The sequence below is a fragment of the Sinocyclocheilus anshuiensis genome, unplaced genomic scaffold (genome assembly GCF_001515605.1).
Source record: "Sinocyclocheilus anshuiensis isolate Anshui unplaced genomic scaffold, SAMN03320099.WGS_v1.1 scaffold621, whole genome shotgun sequence".
NCBI lineage: Eukaryota > Metazoa > Chordata > Actinopteri > Cypriniformes > Cyprinidae > Sinocyclocheilus > Sinocyclocheilus anshuiensis.
The window spans coordinates 387,595-407,656 of record NW_015537952.1 but is presented as its reverse complement, the minus strand read 5'-3'; the positions used below and the strand labels follow the sequence as shown (position 1 = coordinate 407,656).

General features: G+C 36.8%; 1 protein-coding gene across 1 annotated transcript in view; it reads left to right on the top strand.

Annotated features, from left to right (window-relative positions):
• The window catches only part of LOC107664640 (little elongation complex subunit 1-like), a 21,497-nt gene extending 2,896 nt beyond the window's left edge, over positions 1 to 18,601 (top strand). The window contains exons 4-21 of the mRNA XM_016455261.1: positions 6,348 to 6,366; positions 6,794 to 6,905; positions 7,437 to 7,513; positions 7,601 to 7,638; positions 8,174 to 8,256; positions 8,408 to 8,482; positions 10,107 to 10,130; positions 10,241 to 10,277; positions 10,366 to 10,416; positions 10,493 to 10,570; positions 10,674 to 11,113; positions 14,042 to 16,393; positions 16,485 to 16,653; positions 16,800 to 16,960; positions 17,265 to 17,455; positions 17,569 to 17,669; positions 18,011 to 18,109; positions 18,279 to 18,601. Coding sequence (XP_016310747.1) covers positions 6,348 to 6,366; positions 6,794 to 6,905; positions 7,437 to 7,513; positions 7,601 to 7,638; positions 8,174 to 8,256; positions 8,408 to 8,482; positions 10,107 to 10,130; positions 10,241 to 10,277; positions 10,366 to 10,416; positions 10,493 to 10,570; positions 10,674 to 11,113; positions 14,042 to 16,393; positions 16,485 to 16,653; positions 16,800 to 16,960; positions 17,265 to 17,455; positions 17,569 to 17,669; positions 18,011 to 18,109; positions 18,279 to 18,460 — 4,289 coding nt within the window. The 3' untranslated portion in view covers positions 18,461 to 18,601. The remainder of the gene's footprint in view (positions 1 to 6,347; positions 6,367 to 6,793; positions 6,906 to 7,436; positions 7,514 to 7,600; positions 7,639 to 8,173; positions 8,257 to 8,407; positions 8,483 to 10,106; positions 10,131 to 10,240; positions 10,278 to 10,365; positions 10,417 to 10,492; positions 10,571 to 10,673; positions 11,114 to 14,041; positions 16,394 to 16,484; positions 16,654 to 16,799; positions 16,961 to 17,264; positions 17,456 to 17,568; positions 17,670 to 18,010; positions 18,110 to 18,278) is intronic.
• The last annotated feature ends 1,461 nt before the right edge of the window (positions 18,602 to 20,062 follow it).

Sequence of the window (20,062 nt, the reverse complement as noted above, 5' to 3'; positions counted from 1 at the left end):
AGCAAATGGCTGCAATATAACAAAGAGTGAAAAATTTAAGGGGGTCTGAATACTTTCCGTACCCACTGTATATAGCAATAATAAATGTATGAGTGTTTTATAAATTTTTCCAGTACCGATAGCAGAACCGTTAACGTCAGAGCTTATCGATACTCCGGTCTTTCATGATTTAGCCCCGGGACCGATTAAATACCGGGTTTCGGTACCCATCCCTAATACTGGTTGATTTTATTGTAGACTATAAGCGTATTATCTGAATTTGCTAATGAGAGACTGTTGGGTCCTGAATTAAGCAATATCACATGAGCATGAGTGCTGTTGTATTGAATATCAGCCCAGCCACATTAAAGGGTCATGAAACCCCAGACTACTTTTTCTGAACAATGTTAGCATTCGATAATTTTAACTGTTGGAGAAAACTGGTTAATTTTAAGCTTTTTTGCGCTATTTTCATCTTCCGGGTTTAAAATCTACACTGTGTTGACGTCACAATTAGAGGTCGACTGGTGTATCGGTTTTGCCGATTAATCGGCACCGATAGTTGATTGCTGGAACTATCGGTTATCGACAAAAATCCATGCCGATAGTTTTCCGGGTTGCGTCCATTGCTGGAGCGGCTGAGAAGTGTCTGCTGTCATTACCGAACTTCAAACTCATCCATGCCAAATTGTTCATTCTTGAAGTAAACTTGTGTCCGTTTGGTGATTAAATTAACTGTTTTAGACCGCTGCTCGAGTTGAATGCGACGCGTCCGGATTGTGTGTGATACCGGTGAGTTCTCCTAGACTCAGCGCTGCGCTTTTATTTTTATTAGATAATCATCAAGTGTTCAAGAATAGAAGCAGTTAAAGTGTGAGAGTATAAATACAATATCCATACGTATATAATTTTAATGCTATAGCCTTTGTGTATATATTTGTATATCGGCCAGTGTGGTCCAACCTAGCTATCGGTATCGGCAAAATCCACTATCGGTCGACCTCTAGTCACAATTTGTGATGTGGTAATGGACTAATAGTACATCCATGATGCGTCGGTGTCTATTAAATTATTCATGAGACTGCGTAGTTAAAAATCTTCGTTTGTGTTCTACTGAAGAAACAAAGTCACCTACATCTTGGATGCCCTCGGGGTAAGCAGATAAACATCAAATTTTCATTTTTGGGTGAACTATCCCTTTAAGCTGCAGGTAATCACAGCCATACTGATATTCACTGCAACAACGTGGTTGTGAAAATATACTTTTTTTTTTTCATTTTGTTTCATTCTAAGCTCAATTATATTTTTACTGTCTGTTATGTGACATCCTTTACAAATGGTAAATGGTTAGGATGAAATAAATTTACATTTTGAATGATAAAACTATTTGCAGTACAAACAAACGTGTTTATAATTACGAAAAATATATTAATATCATCTGTGTTGTGCTGCAAAAAATAACTGGAAGCTACTTGAAGCCTAGCACATTCAAGTTACAAATGTCTGTGGATACAGTCTCTGTTCTGTTACACAGCAGAAAAGCAACTGGTGTAAAAGCTCATATGGCTAGGGCTGGGCATCGTTCAAAAATTTTCGATACCGATACCTTGACTTCGATACCGGTCCCTGAACGATATTTTTTCAATACCAATTTTAACAAGATTACATTATCTAAAAAAAAAAAAAAGTTGGTTTTATTTTTCAGCTTGTTGATGTTTATACAAACTCAAAGACTTGTCTCCTGAGCCACTGCACAAAGGAACAAAATGTAACCAACACAATAAATCAGTGCAAATAGTTTTAATAAAGCTCAAATTAGGGCTGCACGATAAATCGCATGCGATATTTAACGCGCATCTTATCAGTAAAGCCGGTGCTGTAATCAGCGGTAAATCTCTAAAAAAAAAAAAAAAAAACCTTTGGTTTTATTTTTCAGCTTGTTGATGTTTATACAGACTCAAAGACTCTGAGTCACTGCACAAAGGAACAAAATGTAACCAACAGAATAAATCATTGCAAATAGTTTTAATAAAGCTCAAATAGTCTTCAGTTTACACATCTATTAGGCTACATTTACACTAGTGCGTGTTCATTTTAAAACACATAACGTTAGCTCAGACAGAATCATGATTTATATTCATTTTCCACTGATTTACTGATGAGCATTAGCAGCTTAGACTGCGTGTTCTTATCCTATGAGAAGACGCTTTGCTTAATTATTCACAACAGCATGTGTTGATTTGCTATGGCAGACGTTTCAGAGTGTGTGAGATGACATCGCGCACAATAACTGAGAGAAACGTTCATGGATCGAAGAAGAGTCTTTGTTTTTGCTTCGTAATAAGAGTTCTGCACAAACGCGATTCATTCACTTGGTGAGCATAACCGTTTTTACTGCTCTGTGACACAACCCGTCAAAAGGCTTATATAAATGCCACAGATTCGGTCGTGTAACGTTAGTATGAACGGACATCTGCATATGATCGGAACTCCACACAGCTCCCGCACTACTCTCCATTGGAAATGAATGACTGAATGACCGGTCTGTCACTTGTCGTTTGTCGGAGATAGTGGAAAGCCAACTTGAAATGCCAGTATGACGAGGATTGTTTTCATTTTAGATCATAAACGCACCAGTGTAAATGTAGCCTTACATCTAAAGGGGCTGGTGTCGTTTGTCGGAGATAGTGGAAACGCCAGTATGACGAGGATCGTTTTCATTTTAAAACATAAACTCACCAGTGTAAATGTAGCCTTACATCTAAGGGGGCTGGGACGCATTCGCACTACAGCCTCACGTGTGCGCCACATCTCTGAGTGTAACCGGTGTAAATTAGTAGGTGTGTTCGACTTGACGCGGACCGACTGTGCAGTGCAGACAGATTACAGTATGTATAATACGGTGTATTACAGTACCACGGGAGCTAAAGAGGGCAGACTGCTCCGTGCGCTTTCGAATCGCTTTCGCGGATGTCAAACACTGATTGATCTGCGTCGCACCTCTTCTAGTCGAACACACCGGCTAGTGCTGCAGGCTTATTGGCTCACTGACGCTGATGAGATTAACCCCTTAGTTATCGAAATTTGGTACCGAATGACGAGACGTTTTTCGATATTCGATGGTATCGAAGCAATTCGGTCGGTGCCTAAAAAGTATCGAACTCGATACCCAGCCCTACATATGGCATAGAGGTGGTAAGTTTGAAACACACTTTGCCCTCATAAGAGTGTGCAGGCAATAAAACTGTACAGGCAACAAAAAAGTGAAAAAAAAAAAAAGTTTTGTTTTTCGGAGACAATAATATGACCGTTAACCATTTATCAGCATAAGAAATAACATATTCACTATGGAACAATTGAAAGGTATTTTGATCCTCTTTTCTGTTACACTTAACAAAATAATTTTTTAATTTTTGTTGAGCCATTTCTGATTTCAGATATCAAATAAATAGTTACAGACAAAATTTGTTCAGTTCATACTGTAGTTCCAAAAGAAAGTGTCAAATTTTGCATGCTATCAAGCACAACACAAGACTGGAACAATATCCTTTCCAAGGTCATTACAAATATTATCTTTATAATTAATTGTTCTGCTCGTGCTCTAACTCTGGGTTTTCCATGTCCTGCTCAATGCTTGCTGGTGAGAGAAATGTCTGATTCCAGAGTAAGAAAAAACACAGATACTCCAACTAAAAAAACAAACAAAAAAAATGCCCCAGGCTAGTGTTGTCACGGTACCAAAATTTCAGTATTCGGTACCAATACCAGAGAAAATCCACGGTTCTCGGTACCAATTTCCAAATTGTACCAAATTGTACCAAAGTACCAAAGCAAAACAAAAAAACATGCTAATTGAACAACATTATTATTTTTATTAATAACAGTAAACAAAAATAAAATGTACAAACCCAATGCCATTCTTTATACATATTTAACATTGTGTTTAAAGTTTTTCCACAAGTAATAAAAGTATGAAAAAAGTAAACAAGTTTCACCCAAAAGTTTTTGTCATATTTCTGCTGCCGCTGAAAAACATCTGTAAACTGTTGTCTGTTTTAGGGTTTGCTTAGTCTGACCAAATGCACATTAGATCATTGACACCAGCTAAAATATAACTTTTCAGTAAATAACAAACCTCAGCTTTTATAATAAATGTAGATAAGATTACATATATTAAGTGTATATCAAATAGATGGACACTGTAGTATAAAAAACACTTAGTTCCCTATCGATACTTCACTCGTACTGCGTCACTAGATGCTTATGGGGAAAACTCCTTTTTCTCCGAGGACTGAAGACTTATTCAGTCACGCAGTGTAACTGCACGGCCATTGGTTCGGTGATCTTCCCTTCGCTGACCTTCAGGACTTGAAGACGCTCGCCGTAGAAACGCCTCGCTGCAGATAGAAGCTGCCTTTTCTTCTGCGCCCTCTCGCCGCTTCCGCCTGCTCTTTGAGCTGCTCAGCGACCAGCTCGTCCCCTGCTGCCATCCGGCAAGCCTAAAATAGCAAATTTCTCTCTAAAAGAGCAGCGGCGTTGTTTCAAATGCCGCGCCGTCATTGCACATCGTGCAGTATTGCACTGCACGATGGTGACGGCCACTCAGAGTGCGTTTCCTGCTTGGTTAAGCCCCACACGGAAGCTGCGCTGACCGAGATGGATTGTTCACATTGTGTGAACATGAGTCTTGCCACTCTGCGCGCTCGGATCGCTTTCTTTTTAGAGAGCGAATCTGCCCCTCGTGCCCTCCCGTTTTCTTCCTCCCAGGGATCTGTGAGGAAAAAACAGCGGGGTAAAGAGACTAAGTGCTGCATGGCCTGGCAATTGTTGTGAATCACGGGCCCGTTCCTGGGCCTTCAGAGTCCCATAGGAGTGAGAGCCCATATACGAGTGAAGTATTGATAGGGAACGTACTCTGTTACTTTCGTAACCTCTGTTCCCTGATATAGGGGAACGAGTACTGCGTTCCTTGCCGTGCCATGACGCTGCACGACTCGGTGTCGTCGCTTTAGTCGAATTTACCTGAGATCCTATGGCGAAATGCCCGTTTATATAGCCAGATGGTCCCGCCCATTCTGGCGGGCTCTGGTAGGCTTCACCGCCATAGGCTCGTGCAGCACCGCTGCCGAGCCATTGGTTAGTTTTCTAATCACTGCACGAACCAATGGCCGTGCAGTTACACTGCATGATTGAATAAGTCTTCAGTCCTCTGAGAAAAAGGAGTTTTCCCCATAAGCGTCTAGCAACGCAGTACTCGTTCCCATATCTCAGGGAACCGAGGTTACGAAAGTAACAGAGTACGATAACATGACCTAACAATAATGAATAGTTATATAGCAATTTTTCTTCGTAGGGTTAATTTCAAAATGTACTAATACATAAATCACAAGTTCAATCTGTTAAAATTATTTAATGCATAATGAACAAACATGAATGATCAAGTGCTTGTATTAAATAACATTCACAAACATTAATTAATGTTGTAAAAATATATTGGTCACTCACTGTAAGTTGATGTTATAACATGAAGTCATTGTAAAATCTATACAGAAGATAAAATTTTACTGTACTTTTATTTAATCCAAACTGTGTTCATATTTAATTTTTAAAGGGCTTTTAAAACCTGTATAAATAAAATAAATTAAGCCCAGAACTGTTTTTCTAACAGGTTAATATGACATAAACACTGTTAACCATACATTTGTACATTCTCTAACGCATATTTTGGATACACAGTTCATTTAAAAGCCTCTGGTGTGTAAAAATAGTAAATACCATTATGTCCTCCTGTTTTCTTTACACTAATAAAAGTTATAGGGGCATTAAATAGTTAACAAAGAAACTTAATTCTAATTCTCAATATATTAGCGTTAGCCGCGCTTATGCTAATGATTAACTTACACTAACGGCGATGTTTATTTCAATCCGACATTCAAATTAAAATATGGAATAATATTCATAACAGAAGCTCTAAATATAAAAAATTAAATGGAAACTTACCTGCTTGAACTTTCATTTGATCCGGGTGTCTGTCTTTAAGGTGTTTTGTTAGTTTGATGTGTTTCCTCCTTTTGAAGTCACCCGTCTCAGTGCTTTTATGAAGAAGAGGCAACTGCACTACGCACCTTTCGGATAGCGCATCAAGAACCGTGGTTGACCGGGTACTCGGATCCACCGGTACTTAAGAAAAGCTGGTACCGTAACTTTTTCATTGTTTTAGTACCGACTTGGTACCAAAATACCGGTTCTTTTGACAACATTACCCCAGGCACAGTGACACTCTGCAACCTGCTTCACAGTAAACACAAAACTTGAAAATGTATTTTATTCTATATGATCCATCTTTGTTTTCCTTGACAAAAAGTCACAGCTTCAGAAATCCCAGAGGTAAGATTGTATTTTCTGTTTCACTGCAGTTATGTTACACACTGTGTAATATAACATTTTTTAGGTGACGTTTATATTTTAAGCAATTGCTGTTTATCAAAGTAATTTACAGTACAAATTTACCAGGCTGTCTGGTGACTGAGAATACACAATGCATGTAAACCTAGGCCTTAGATGGCATATCCATAACAACTGCAAAGACATTGTACTATTTATCATGTTGTAACTAAAGTAGTGCAAAGCCTGGATGCTGCTGTACAAGTACATTATGCTCAGTGGCAGATAAGTTCCTTAATACAAGCGCAGGTCATTTGCCATGCAGTATTGCTTTAGAAGTTTCATAATGTGACAGTATCATAATTGTTGATTGTGGTTTAAGTATGTGGCTAAATTAATGTCTGTAAAACATGATGATTTGTTTCCAAAGAGAGAGCAGCAAACTGCACAAACAGCTGGATGAGGTGTTGCTGAAGCTTGAGCACTTAGAGAAACAGACAGTGGAGTATGAACAGATGAAGACCGAGCTGGAAAAAACTAAGGTCTGTGTTAAACACCCTAATTTTTTACCATTTCTAGAGTTCACAATTCAAACTTTTAGCAGTTGCTACCAATACCAGTGAAATTCTCTTTACCAATTTCAGTACATATTTAAAAACTCTCACCTTTATTTTTAAAGTGAAATATTAATATAAACATTAACCATTGTTTCCCACAGTCTAAGTATTATTACTTATGGGATTTATAGTGAACAAATATTTAACGTAAAAGAATAGTTCACCAAAAAAATTAAAATGAATAATTTTCTTTTTGACAAAGAAGTGCATTTTACTCATCACAATTGAAGCTGCATTACCATGAGGCATGAGCACACTTCACAGAATTTTTTACCACCTAAAAATTTCTTCACAGAAATTTTTACTACCCTCTATACTACTAATACTGTAGGAAGAGGGTACTAAAATCTAAGTTAGAATAGTCATTCATTGCGAAGTTAGTAAAGGTGACTCCAACTCGGCTGGAAATATGTGCATGTTAATTTCTCTATTTATTTATTTATTTTATTTCAACAGTCTGATTTGAAGTCATATCAGCTGAGGTGTGAAGATATTGACAGGCTGAGAGCTGAAAATGCTCAGACGCTTACTCTGTAAGACCACTTTACTGTAGTATTATTATTGTGGATTAGTCTTGTGATTGTCTTCTACTCACAGTATTTGTCTTTCTCTCTTCCCAGGAAAGAAAAAGTTGAAGAATCCTTAAGACAAGCAGAGGGTACATGCATCACAAATTATTTTAGGTTAAGATTAGAACTGGACCTATAGGTCAAGACTGCTGATCATATTAAAGGGACGCTTCACCCAAAAATGAAAATTCTGTCATTTATCTTCCCTCAAGTGTGCACCAAACTGACTTCAACTGACTGCCAAACACACTTCCACTGACTTCCATAGTTCTCTTGTTGAACACAAAATAATGTTTTTTTTGAAGAATGTTTGTACCAATCAGTTGATGGTAGCTGTTGGCTTCCATAGTATGGAAATAAAAAAATATATGGAAGTCAGTGGCTACCCTCAACTGTTTGGTTACCAACATTTTCAAAATACCTTGTTTTGTGCTCAACAGAAGCTACCGTCAACTGTTTGGTTACTAACTCGCACAAGTTTGTAGCAACTTGAGGGTAGGTAAATGACAGAATTTTCATTTTTGGGTGAACAAACTGAAACCAACAATGTAGTATACACTCACTGAATTACTGGATTATATTTGTGTTGTCCATAAATATGTCGTTGTACCATTGTTTTCACAGACACGGTGCAAAGGCAAAACCTGGAGAATGAGAAACTCAAAACTGTAAAGAAATCACTGGAGGAGGATCTACAGAAAACTCAGGTCAGGTTCTTTGAAGTTAGGCCTGTGATTAAAACATTGGCCGTTAAAATGGAATACTGGCTTCTAAATGCAAGATATTGTGTCAGTACAAGATATTGTCTTTTTTTGTCATTTTTTTTTTCCTGATCGATATTTTGGGTTTTATTTCAAGGATTCTCTCAGACAATATCTTCAGATTGCAGAGGAACATGATAATCTCAAACTGGAGAATGCCAAGACACATTCTGTAAGTCCAACTGGGTCTGTTATAGTCATAATAAAACGTGCTGCTGTGTAAATTAAATGTTGCTTTGATGAATTGGTTATATTTTCTATCCAAACACTGTGCTGGGGTCCGTTATTCGTACCTTGCTTACTACATCTGAAATGATTTGACAGATGCGAGATCTTCTAATCGTGATAACTGATCTCTGGCTAACTTGGTTCTTCAAATGAATTTGTGGATTTGAATAAATATCTGGATTAAGTTGTCTGAGATTACTGCTATTCATGTGTGCATTGGAAAGGGCAGATATTTCGATACTCAAAACCATGATCAGCAATGCAGCGATTGGCTGGCATCAAGACGGCAACGCAATGACATCGTATAATTAAAAAAGAACATCACACACCTGACCAAAAACTTAATGAACTTTATAAGGAAACAACCAAGCAACTAAAATGGCATAAAAGTTATAATAGATAAATTAAATGTTCTTTTTTTTTTTTACATGATTCCCAATTATTTCCATTATTTCACGATTTCTAGTATTTGTACAGGCTTTACATTTTTATTTTAATGTTGTAATTAGCAATTAATAATTTTTTTTCCTGTGAAGCAGATTTGTTACATGACAGCACTAATTAAAGTTTCCTAGGAGTCAAAAACATTTTTCTAAGCATTTTTTACAGTTAACTACATCAGTGTATCTCCTGCACTGTATCAAGCCACTTGCATATCTGTCACCATTCAGATTAATGTACGGCTCCAATAAAATTATAAGGTAATAATTATTCCCTCACAAATCTCTCAATGAATAAAACTGTCTGTCTATATTATAATAGACTACATAACATTATAAAATTATTTTCAAATTAACTTGTTATTATTTTTAATTATTATTGTCCCTGGTTCAATAGGGTACTCTTGTAAAAAAAGTAGCAGTGGCTTGGACAGATTTTAAGAATCATCTCTGCTTAAAAAGATGCAGTCTATTCCGTTTTATGTGAAATAAGCCTGCTCCAGAGCAGGTTTGAGCTTATGGACCTGTTGCTATGACAGCAACTCCAGGATGAGCTTCGAGGAACTTATCAACCCTGGATCATGTCAAATCGTCAACAGTAAAATCCAGCTGAGTAATGCACGTACAAAGAACGGGCCCCTGGTGTACTGCACCTATTTGTAATTGTTTACAAATCGAAACAATGACAGATGCTTGTCCTTTTTTTTGTTGTTGTTGATGTATAATTACGTTTTTGTTAGTGTTGAATTGGACATTCTGAACTTCATAAAAAAAGATTTGAGTGTATGTTGTGTTTTTCTCTTAGGAAAGGAAACCTTGAGAATGAAATTTTGGTTCTGAAAGGTCTGTGTTAGTGATCTTATACTTTAATCCTATTACACTGCATGAATGAAATTTGAACTCTGCTTTAGATTTGTGAATATGGACTATTGCACATATTAAAACATATTGGACTATCATACATATTAAAATATATAACATATTGGATTACTTCTTATTATTTTCCTGATTATTATCCTATTCTCCAGCAGCTGGTACTGTGCACCGAACAAGTTGGAGATAAAATCTAAATGAAATTGTAATTGTTTATTTGTACACAGAGGCAAATTTTCAACAGGACAATGACTTGAAGAAATGCTGTACACAACACAGGTTTGAATTTTGCTTAAACATTATATATCCTCTGGTACAATATAAAGTAAAAGGCTATGATTTGAATGTGATTACTGTTTATTCTGACTTTTTTTTTTTTTTTTTTTAAGCAAAGACTCAACAAACTTGAGGAGTTGTTCAACAAAGGTATGAGCTGTACATTCTTATACCTAGTAACATGTATATTATTTGATCCATTGTTTTCAGTCATTAAACAAAATTATTTTTATGTTAGAAAAAAGGAGTATGTCTTCTCAAACAGATGCTGAGCCACTAATTGACAAAGGTATGTATTGTCTAAAACTGTTAGATTTTCCATTGTTTAATGAAATGCTTTCTTTAATTGATAATGTTTACTTTAGGCAAAGTCAGAATGCTGCTTGAAGAGCTCTGGCATTGTGTGGAAACTTCCCAAACGCAAGAAAATTTGTTTCTCGCTGGTAATCATTCTTCCATTGATTGATCTTTTATTATGGTACGATGTATTTATTTTCAAGTGACCAAGGTTAATTATGATAGAGGCAATGCATATTTATTTTATAGGAGAAGAGGAAACACCCTTGAAAAACCAACTTCAAAGAATATCTTCTCAACCACTGCCTAACAGTCCTTTAAAAAGACAGATTTCCCATCCGTCTCCAGGAAATCCCAGTCCAGAAACTCTATTGCAATCTTTAAAACACTCAATGCCAAAAACACCTCCTGAGGTCAATAGGCCTAAATCATATCAGAAACTGAAAAAGCAGAATAATGATCAACATTTTAGTACATCAAGTAGAAAGAGGAAAGTAAGTTCAGATGTCCTTGAACATGTGAACACTTGGACTGAAGATGCTACTAAATCTTTACTAAAGGAAATGACAGTTGGAGTTGGAGATGACTTGTTACATGGAGATTACTCTGTGGATTTGCAGGACATTAAAGAGTGGTTCAAGCCTTTGCCTGCAGCTTTATCTCCTGTGCATAGCCCCTCAGCAGAGCTGGTAAGTTATAATTTGTTTCAATTACATTGTAATGCTCAAGTGATTCAATTTCAATGATAGTCCTTTTGAATCAATTTGAGTCACTATGATTGAGACTTGGTGCTTCTCATTACATTTTTTGTATCCTCGTTTCCTTTCCTCGCCTCCTTTCCTCATGTGTTAGCTCCACCCCCCTTAAGATGCGAGGGAAGGATACAAGGAAAGAAAATGTGGATGGAGGAATCAAAGGAAAGCTTACTTGCACATTGGAATATTTTTGATCACTCAAGCTTTAAAGGGGTCATGAACTGATAAATCAAAATTCCCTTGATATTTTGACATATAAGAGGTCATTGTACTATAAAAACATCCTGTAAGTTTCAGAACTCAAAACTTTCTCGTTAGTCTAAAAACAGCTTCTATTGAAGCCAATCTGCCAAAACGACTGGTTGTGGAATGTGCCACTTTATGTCGTAATAGTGTGGCTAAACACCGCCTCCGCAGAAGATGTCAAGTGCCAAGTTGTAGAAAAACACAGTCTTTGCATTACCTTCATTCTGATCCTAACATTAGGAAAGTTACTTTTACTTTTAATAAAGATCCGGACCACGTCAGTAAGAAATTGGTCCTTTGTTCACTTAATTTTACAGTGGATTCGTTTACAAACAAGGCAAAATTCGATGCAGGAATTTGTGCCGACTATATTGGATCCGACAGTAATGTCGCACCACACAAGTGTGAGTAACTGTTTTTATTATGTAGTCACTATTGCTTTGTCTGTTATTACAGATCGTTTGATTATGTACTGAGTATTTATAATCACGGTAGCGTCCGTCTATGAAGGATGAAGGCCAGGGCTATTCAATTAGTTTCATTTGAGGGCCGGATTATTGAATTGAAAATTTAAAAGGGGTGGGGGGCCATCCCGATCTCTTTCTGGGGGGCCTATAAAATTAGAAATTAAATTTAAATGCATATTCAGCAGTAAAATCAACTAATATTTCCAACACCAACATTTATAAAAAAACATTAGTGCTGTCAGTCGATTAAATTTTTTTACAAATTAATCACACATTTTACTGTAATCATGATTAATTGCATATTAATATATTGGCATAATTTCACTTTGATCCTCCAAATTAATGTAGAAACAACATAACAACATGGTATATTTTAAATATGTTTAGTGGCATCTCTTTACTAAGTAGCCTATTATTAACAAAGGCCAGTATTTTTGATACCAATACTGCTATTGATGTCTCTATTAAATGCATTTTCACCTCAATTTTAGCCATTAATTATAGCCATTCAACATTACAGTATAATTGAAAGACATTATTTTTAACATTTAGTAGGCTCTGAAAAATATAACTTTTAATTTAAGTGAACTTAAAACAATCTTCACAAACTGTAAATTGTATTATTGTTCTCAGAGAACAATACAAAATAATAAAAAAAGGCATTTCATGACCTCTTTAAAGCGTCATCAGCTGTGCTCTTATGATAAAGCTGTCCCCTTATGTTAAAGGGATACTCCACCCCAAAATGAAAATTTTGTCATTAATCACTTGCCCCCATGTCATTCCAACCGCCTAAAAGCTTCGTCATCTTCGGAACACAATTTAAGATATTTTGGATGAAAACCGGGAGGCTTGTGACTGTCTGATTGACTGCCAAGTAAATTACACTGTCAAGGTCCAGAAAAGTATGAACGACGAACGGAGCTTTTATGGGTTTGGAACGACAGGGGTAAGTGATTAATGCCAAAATGTTCATTTTGGGGTGGAGTATCCCTTTAAAGTTTAGTCAAAACATTCATAATACATATTAATAAAGCAAGATTTTCTATTGAAGTGTATGAGATGTATGGTTTATTTAAACTGCAAAGATAAAACATAAATTAAAACTATTATGACAGATCTAAAGGGGGAGGAGAATTTATACGTGTCAGGTTTTCATCAAGAAAGTCTTCCGCCAGTGTATCCTCGCTCATGGCTCTTCTGGAACCTTCCTCACTCCTCCTTCCTCGCCTCCTCGTGGTGCAAATAGAGAATTCAGATGTCCTTCAAGATGGCTTACTTTGATCTAGGGCTGTGCAATTTATCACATGCGATTGTCATGTGCATCTCGTCAGTAAAGCCGGTTCCGTGATTGGTAGTAAATCGCCATCACCTGCTTTCAGATGGAGCAGCATTTAATACACAGAGCCGTAGTTCACTGACAAGCTAGGCAATATCGCATTCATAATCAAATGTGATTCATCTGCGATTATGTCAGTGAACTACGGCTCGGTGTAGTAAATGCCGCTCCATCTGAAAGCAGGTGATGGCGATTTACTACTAATCACGGAACCGGCTTTACTGACAAGATGCGCATGACAATCGCATTCGATTAATTGCACAGCCCTACTTTGATCCATTTCCGGGTCACAGGCTGGAGGACGGATGAGCGAGGAAATGAGGAAGCATCAATTTAAGTATTGAGAAGCACAATTGGTTTTTGACTTCAAGTATTTAAATACAGTGAGCTATTATTGACTTTGCTTGCACCTTAGTTTTAGCTTATAACCAATCATTCCTTCTGAACCATTCTGTTGAAATCAGTGTAGATATGTTAAAGTAAGAAATTAAATGTGCATTGCTGGGAAAAACATGTATATGATGCCAACACCTTCAACACATTTATATTCAGCCCTCAGAAATTGTTGTAGAAATTCATATTACAAGTCAATTGTAATGGACTGAAATAAATAATTGTAGCTAGCAACTGTGAAACATTGCATGTCATCCCTAATATAGTGTTATGCATGGATATTCAACAATTATGTTGTCAATGGCAATAAGTTATTTATTTTTAATACTGGCTTGTGAAATGTGACTATAATAATGTTCCTGTGTGGCCAGTAGTGGTAAAGAGATGCCGTATAACATTTTTTATTTGTTCTTTCAGGTCAGTTTGAGTGACTACCAACTGATGTCCAATACTAAAGAGGAATATCAATCACATAATGAAAAACAAGCAGCACTGTCAAGCTTACATAAAGCTATTCTTCAAAACAACACACAATTAGAACCTTCAGATATTGAGGATAAGAAGTCATTGCTAAAAGAAGATGTGGAAAAATCTTCTGTACTCTTGTCCCCAGACACTCATGTGAAATCAGTTGTATCTGCTGATAATTTAGACATTGAAAAGACATTATCTGACAGCCAACACATGGAGGCAGAGGATGTGTTTGAAGTGATGCATGGCTGTATGGGCAGTACTCAGGATCAAACGGCAAAGTCAGGTATAGGAAATGGACACAGTGTGGAAAGTTTCTTAGAAAATGACAGCACACAAACTGTGGTAGAGATTCTGCTGATGAATCAAAATGGTGACACAACAGAGTTGGAGGATACAAAAACTACTAATCTTAAAAATCTGTTGGAAAACACAGATCCACAACAGTATGTTGAATCTGAGCTAGTGCACACCAATTCTTTTCAGTCTGCAGAATGCAAAACTTCTCAGGTACAGCCCAATGTGCCATTGGCATCTAATGTCAAGAGCATTTCAACACTTTATGTGAACTATAGTAAATCAGACAGTGTTGAGAATAAGGAATCAAAGAGTTCTGAACCATTGGAAATTAAGACTGTAGCAGATATATCAACATATGACATTCAGAGCAGATTGGTTTACAAGGCTGATCAGGCTGAAGAAGATAATTCAAAGCCTACAGAATATCAGAAAAGTTTGGATGTGAGAAAAAATGGAGGTGATTGCTCTTTAAGACCTTTAAAGAATCAAGAATCATCATCAGAAGATGAAGGGTTCTTTGGTTTGACGAGAAAGGTTAGGGGTGTTCACTCAAGGTCTGAGGGAAGGATCCCATCAGAAGAGTTGGAGAATGTTTCTAGGAATAAGCAGTGTTCCACTGCAAAGCAGATATCCAAAGATGAGCCTCAGGAATTTCTTTCTGAGAACAGAGCACTTTCCACAGTGATCATGAAGTCTGAGGATGAAAAAGATTCTGAATGCCCAGAAAATGATACAATTGTTCAGAATGTGTGCAAGTTATTGAGTCACGAAATCAAGACTAAGGATACTAAAAGTGAATCCGAGAGGCCAAGAAAAACATTGGTGCAACTGAACAATGAATCTCATCAGCAGGTAGATGGGATGTCAGCTGATACCCATAGCCCCGGTGTTGAAAATCTTGTCAGTGATGTTTACAACCACAAGGAAACATCAGGCGATTCTGCAGTGGGTAGTGTTGAGGATACCAGCACACCATGCCAAGATACTCTGGATCCAGAATATGCTACCTTTGAAAAGGGTGGTAATATTTCACTTGTTCCAGGTCATAACACAACAACTCATATTACACCAACCTCATGTTTATCTCTTGGAAGTGTTCGAACAGAGATGGGTCCACCCCTACCTCCAGTTGTTATGCCACTGACTGCTACTCCTCCAAGGTTTGGAAAACATCACACTCCTTTAAAGCCTACTTCAATATCCTCAAGTTTACTAACAGATGGACCAAAGATGCTGTCTGTGCCTGTTTTTGATTCAGCTATTCCAGATGCATCAAAAATGTCTCTGTGCTTGACCACTCCATCACTATCTTGTGGAGTTCCCTCCTCACCACTGCAGTTTGGATCAGCTACTCCAAAACATGCTGTTCCGGTTCCAGGAAGGCTTCCATCATCTGCCGTATCCGCTTCCCCTCCTGCTGTTTCTCAAGAAAATTCCATGCAGATGCTAGAAACTATGTATCCTGAACTCTCTGCACGAGCCCGCACTTTAAACATACTTCGTGGGAATGTTAACCTGACCCGAGCTGGAAATGAGAATGGTACCTCCCCACCGTCTGTTAACAAGATATCAGGAAATAAAACGATCAGTTCTTCATCTACTGCCTTTACCAAAACAGAGCAGAAACCAAAAGGGACAGGTGTGAACATGCTTTTGCCAAAGAGTGCTAAAAGACTCAGACTCGACAACTGTTCACCTGCTCCTTCTGGTGTTGCTTCTTCTGCAGAACAAGTAATGGATCATCAAACTGTTATTAAAATGGAGTCCATCAAATCTAACCAAGAAATACAAAGCAATCAAGAAGAGCAGAGAATTGAGAAAGACATCAAGACAAATGAAATCAATTGTCAGATCTCAGAAGTGCTGGCCAAAGTTGGAATGTCCTGTTTTGATGTATTGCCTGTTGTTAAGAGCCATGTGTTTCTTGGGAGAATATCTCAGGTGCCAATTTTGATTGATGAAGAAAAGGCTGTAATTGCTGATTTCTGTTTGAATCGGGTATGTTTATGCTTTGCACAATTCAGATGGCTTTTCTAGTTAATGCAGCCTTGAGGATATTGATGCACACATTTTTCTTTTGTTTCTTTAGTCTTCAGCAGAAAAGCTCATGTCTGCCATCTTGACTAAATTAAAGACTGAGAAGAGCATTCTGAGTTGTGAAAATATACAAGCTCTCTGTAGAGTCTACACAGGGATATGTCGCCAGATAGGGAACTATCAGAAAGCCCATGCCTTAGCATATAATATTCTCAAAGAGGGTGAGTTTACAGCAACTTCTTCCATTATATTTATACAATATGCTCATTTTAGTTCTTTACCCATTTTAAGTGTTTGTATTAGTACACTTTCAAAGACGAAACGTGTCCTTTGAGTTGTTGATTCAATCCGGATTCTTTACTCACAGATTTTCCTAATGCCTCCAAGCTAATTTTGTTCATGGTCACAACATGGCCAAGTGTGCTCTTCCATGAGACGACCTTGTGCAAAGCCGTTCATACAGTGACCAAGCTTAAAGCAGAAGATGACATTTTGGAATACCTGACTAAATATCTACACTGGGATGAGGTATGCAGTCTTCACGGCCTATTATTTTGCTTGCTTTCTCTGATGGCTGGAGCTAACATCACTACCATGATTTATTCCATTACCAATAACTATTAATACAAAGCCTATATATGCTGTAATTTCCATCCTGACCCTGTTAACTTTCCTCTGGGCATCATATGTATAAAGAGTGGGCACACAACAGTGTAACTTTTAAAAAGTTTTTTTTTTTTTTTTTACCTTTAAATTAATGCATGAAAGTAATGTTTTTATATATTTGCATTAGATAGTTGCATTTTGTCAGTTGTCCCTTAATATTTTCTAGAGTCCTCCTGATGACGTTCATAAATTGATCAGCAGCACACTAAAGGCACTTCAAGAAGACAAAGATTTGACATTCCAGAAGCATGATCGTCATGGTCATGACCTTTGCCCAGCTGCATGGGAATATATATATACCTTGGATCTCTTGTGTACACAAATGAAATGGAAATGGACACATGATTATGTTATTGGGTATATTTATCTACTGCATACAGATTGTTAAATCATTTTGCATCAAGCATGCATAATATATTTTTTTAAATAATACATAATATATTTATCATGATTTTTTTTTTTTTTTATAGCAAAGAGCTGTGGCCCATCATGAACACTTGGGTGACACAACCAAGGTTTCAGCAATCCCCAGTCCGTGATGTTTCTGTTGCAGCTGTGTTGCGATTGATTGGTAAGTTGAGTTTGCATGAAGTGATTAATACTGTATTTAGTTTTAAAGTAATTGTAAAGTTTTATATTAATTTGAATTTAAATATAAAAATAAAATCTATGAAGTTAAATTATTATAATGTTTCATACTTTTTTCTAATGAATATATTTAATTTTACTTTCCAAGTCTTTAATTTAAATTATTGGTTTGATTTAATGATTAATTTTCTTTAGCTCAATGGTACATTTCATAACAGAACTGAGTCAGAATGTCATGAAAAATAATGGTTTAAAAATACCACAAATAATATAAAAGAGCCTTTTAAGAGATTTAATTTTTATCTTTTGTTTGTATTTCTCCAGGACGACTTGGTCAGTTAGGAATGAGGCAGATTCTATGTAAATCAGTCCAAAATGTTGCAAACGCTATAAACCTCTTTGGAAAACATGGGATTACTGAAGGTACTGAAAATCAAATAATGTAACATAACTGTAATAGCAAATTAAAAATATTGTAATACATTATTTTGCTTTTATTTATTTATTTGTTTGTTTGTTTGTATATAAACCTATAGCTTTAGACTTAGCAGCCCACCATGAATCACAATACAACCATTTGTTATGATTGCAGGTGTGCCTAATGAGGTGCAGTTTTCTGCTGTCTATGCCATTTATGACCTGGCACCCTGCAACCCCAAAGATGCCATGGAGGCTCTGGCATCATGGCGAAGTGAAACCACACAGCCAGTACCCTCTGCTGTGACCAGCTGTATCACTCAGATTGGCTCTATTTGTCGTCAAATTAAATCCTGAACTTTTTATTTTTTATCACTTCGTATGCTCTTTTTTTTTTTTTTTCCCCACTGTGATCTGTGACTTGACTGTGAACTGTGATTGGTTACTGAAAATCAAGGAAATCATGCCGTTATTGTACATTTATGTATATTATGTAGATTAAAGAAAATAACTTTATACCATAAAGATAATTTGTATTGAACTTAAAAATGTGTTTGTGTTTTTGCATTTTTGTTGTTTTGTCAGCATCAACATTCAGAACAATTTTTTTTTCTATTTCTAGTCTAAAATGATGACAATTGAAAAAATTATTTTCTGCTTGGAATATTATATTCTTGATACATTATCTGCTTTTGTCCTGATCTGATTAGACACTTAGGAACTGTTGTTCATTATGTAATGCATACTTTTATAATTTTAGTTTGATTATTTTCATTCCAGTTTTTGATTTAAAGACAGTAAGAGAACCTTTCATAAAATTCCAGTTTGGAAGTGTTGTGGTTAATAAAAGCGTGAAGGTGAATTGTGGCTGAGAAAGCAACTTCTGATGATCATGTTTTGTTTCAGTCTTGACTTCTAAACTCTCAACTGCAATTTATTGGGAGCAATAAGCTGCGGCAAGTAATGTCAATTTGATCTAGCAATATATTTGAAATGATCTATCTTTATTAGAAATTTTCTTCGTTTAATAATCTTTAATTTTCCAGCTGCAGACCCACCAAAACCATGTTGCAGGCTGAACCACCATTTTGTGTCTATCATAATTTGTACATGCTAGGTTGCTTTAATTTCATTAATGGGGTGAAGTTTTTATAACATTAAATATAAATAATTCACTATATTGCAAAAGAAAAAAAAAACTCCTAGAATTCTGCTGTAAATACTCGCATCACATTTTTTATTGGATTGGATTTATTTTATTGGATTGGATAAATGGGTGGGGAAATGGAAGGGGGTGTTACTCTTCCAGAAAGAATTTAAATTCTCAGAGACATGCGCACTCTAGTCGAGATTCCCTGCACGCCATATTGGAATGCTCTGGATTCAACAGTTCGCTGCAAACCATCGCACGCAGAGGAACTCTTGGTTTATTTCGTGTTCCGTTTTTAAACTTCTACTCAGCCTCTCGCAAATTCACGTCAGTCTTGTGACTCTTGAGGAAGCCTGTCTAACCTAACGAGAGAGTGTTTGTGAGCTTTGTAACAGTAAAGTTGGATGGATCCTTGGATGGCTTGGATTCAGCCAGAGCAAAAAAGACCTGTCAACGTTTTATGGATGCGCGTATGGGAAACCTCGCAAAGGCGAAACCACTGTTACTCGCTGCGGGTGAATACACCTGCTTTGGTGGCCAGTTTTGTGAAGCAGTTATCGCTGCTTCCCACCAACACAGCTGGAAAACCTATTGACAGTTCCTCCAATCTATTACACCTTTGGGGCAAAGATTAAAAGCTTTGGACGCAACACCATAACTTTCTACAAAACCACCACTGGCTCTGCACCCCTTTACCTAAATTAAACTTCAGACTTATGTGCCCTCTAGAAGCTTACGTTCTGCAAGTGAACGTCGCTTTATTGTGCCATCCCAAAGAGGCACAAAATCACTTTCACGGACTTTTAAAT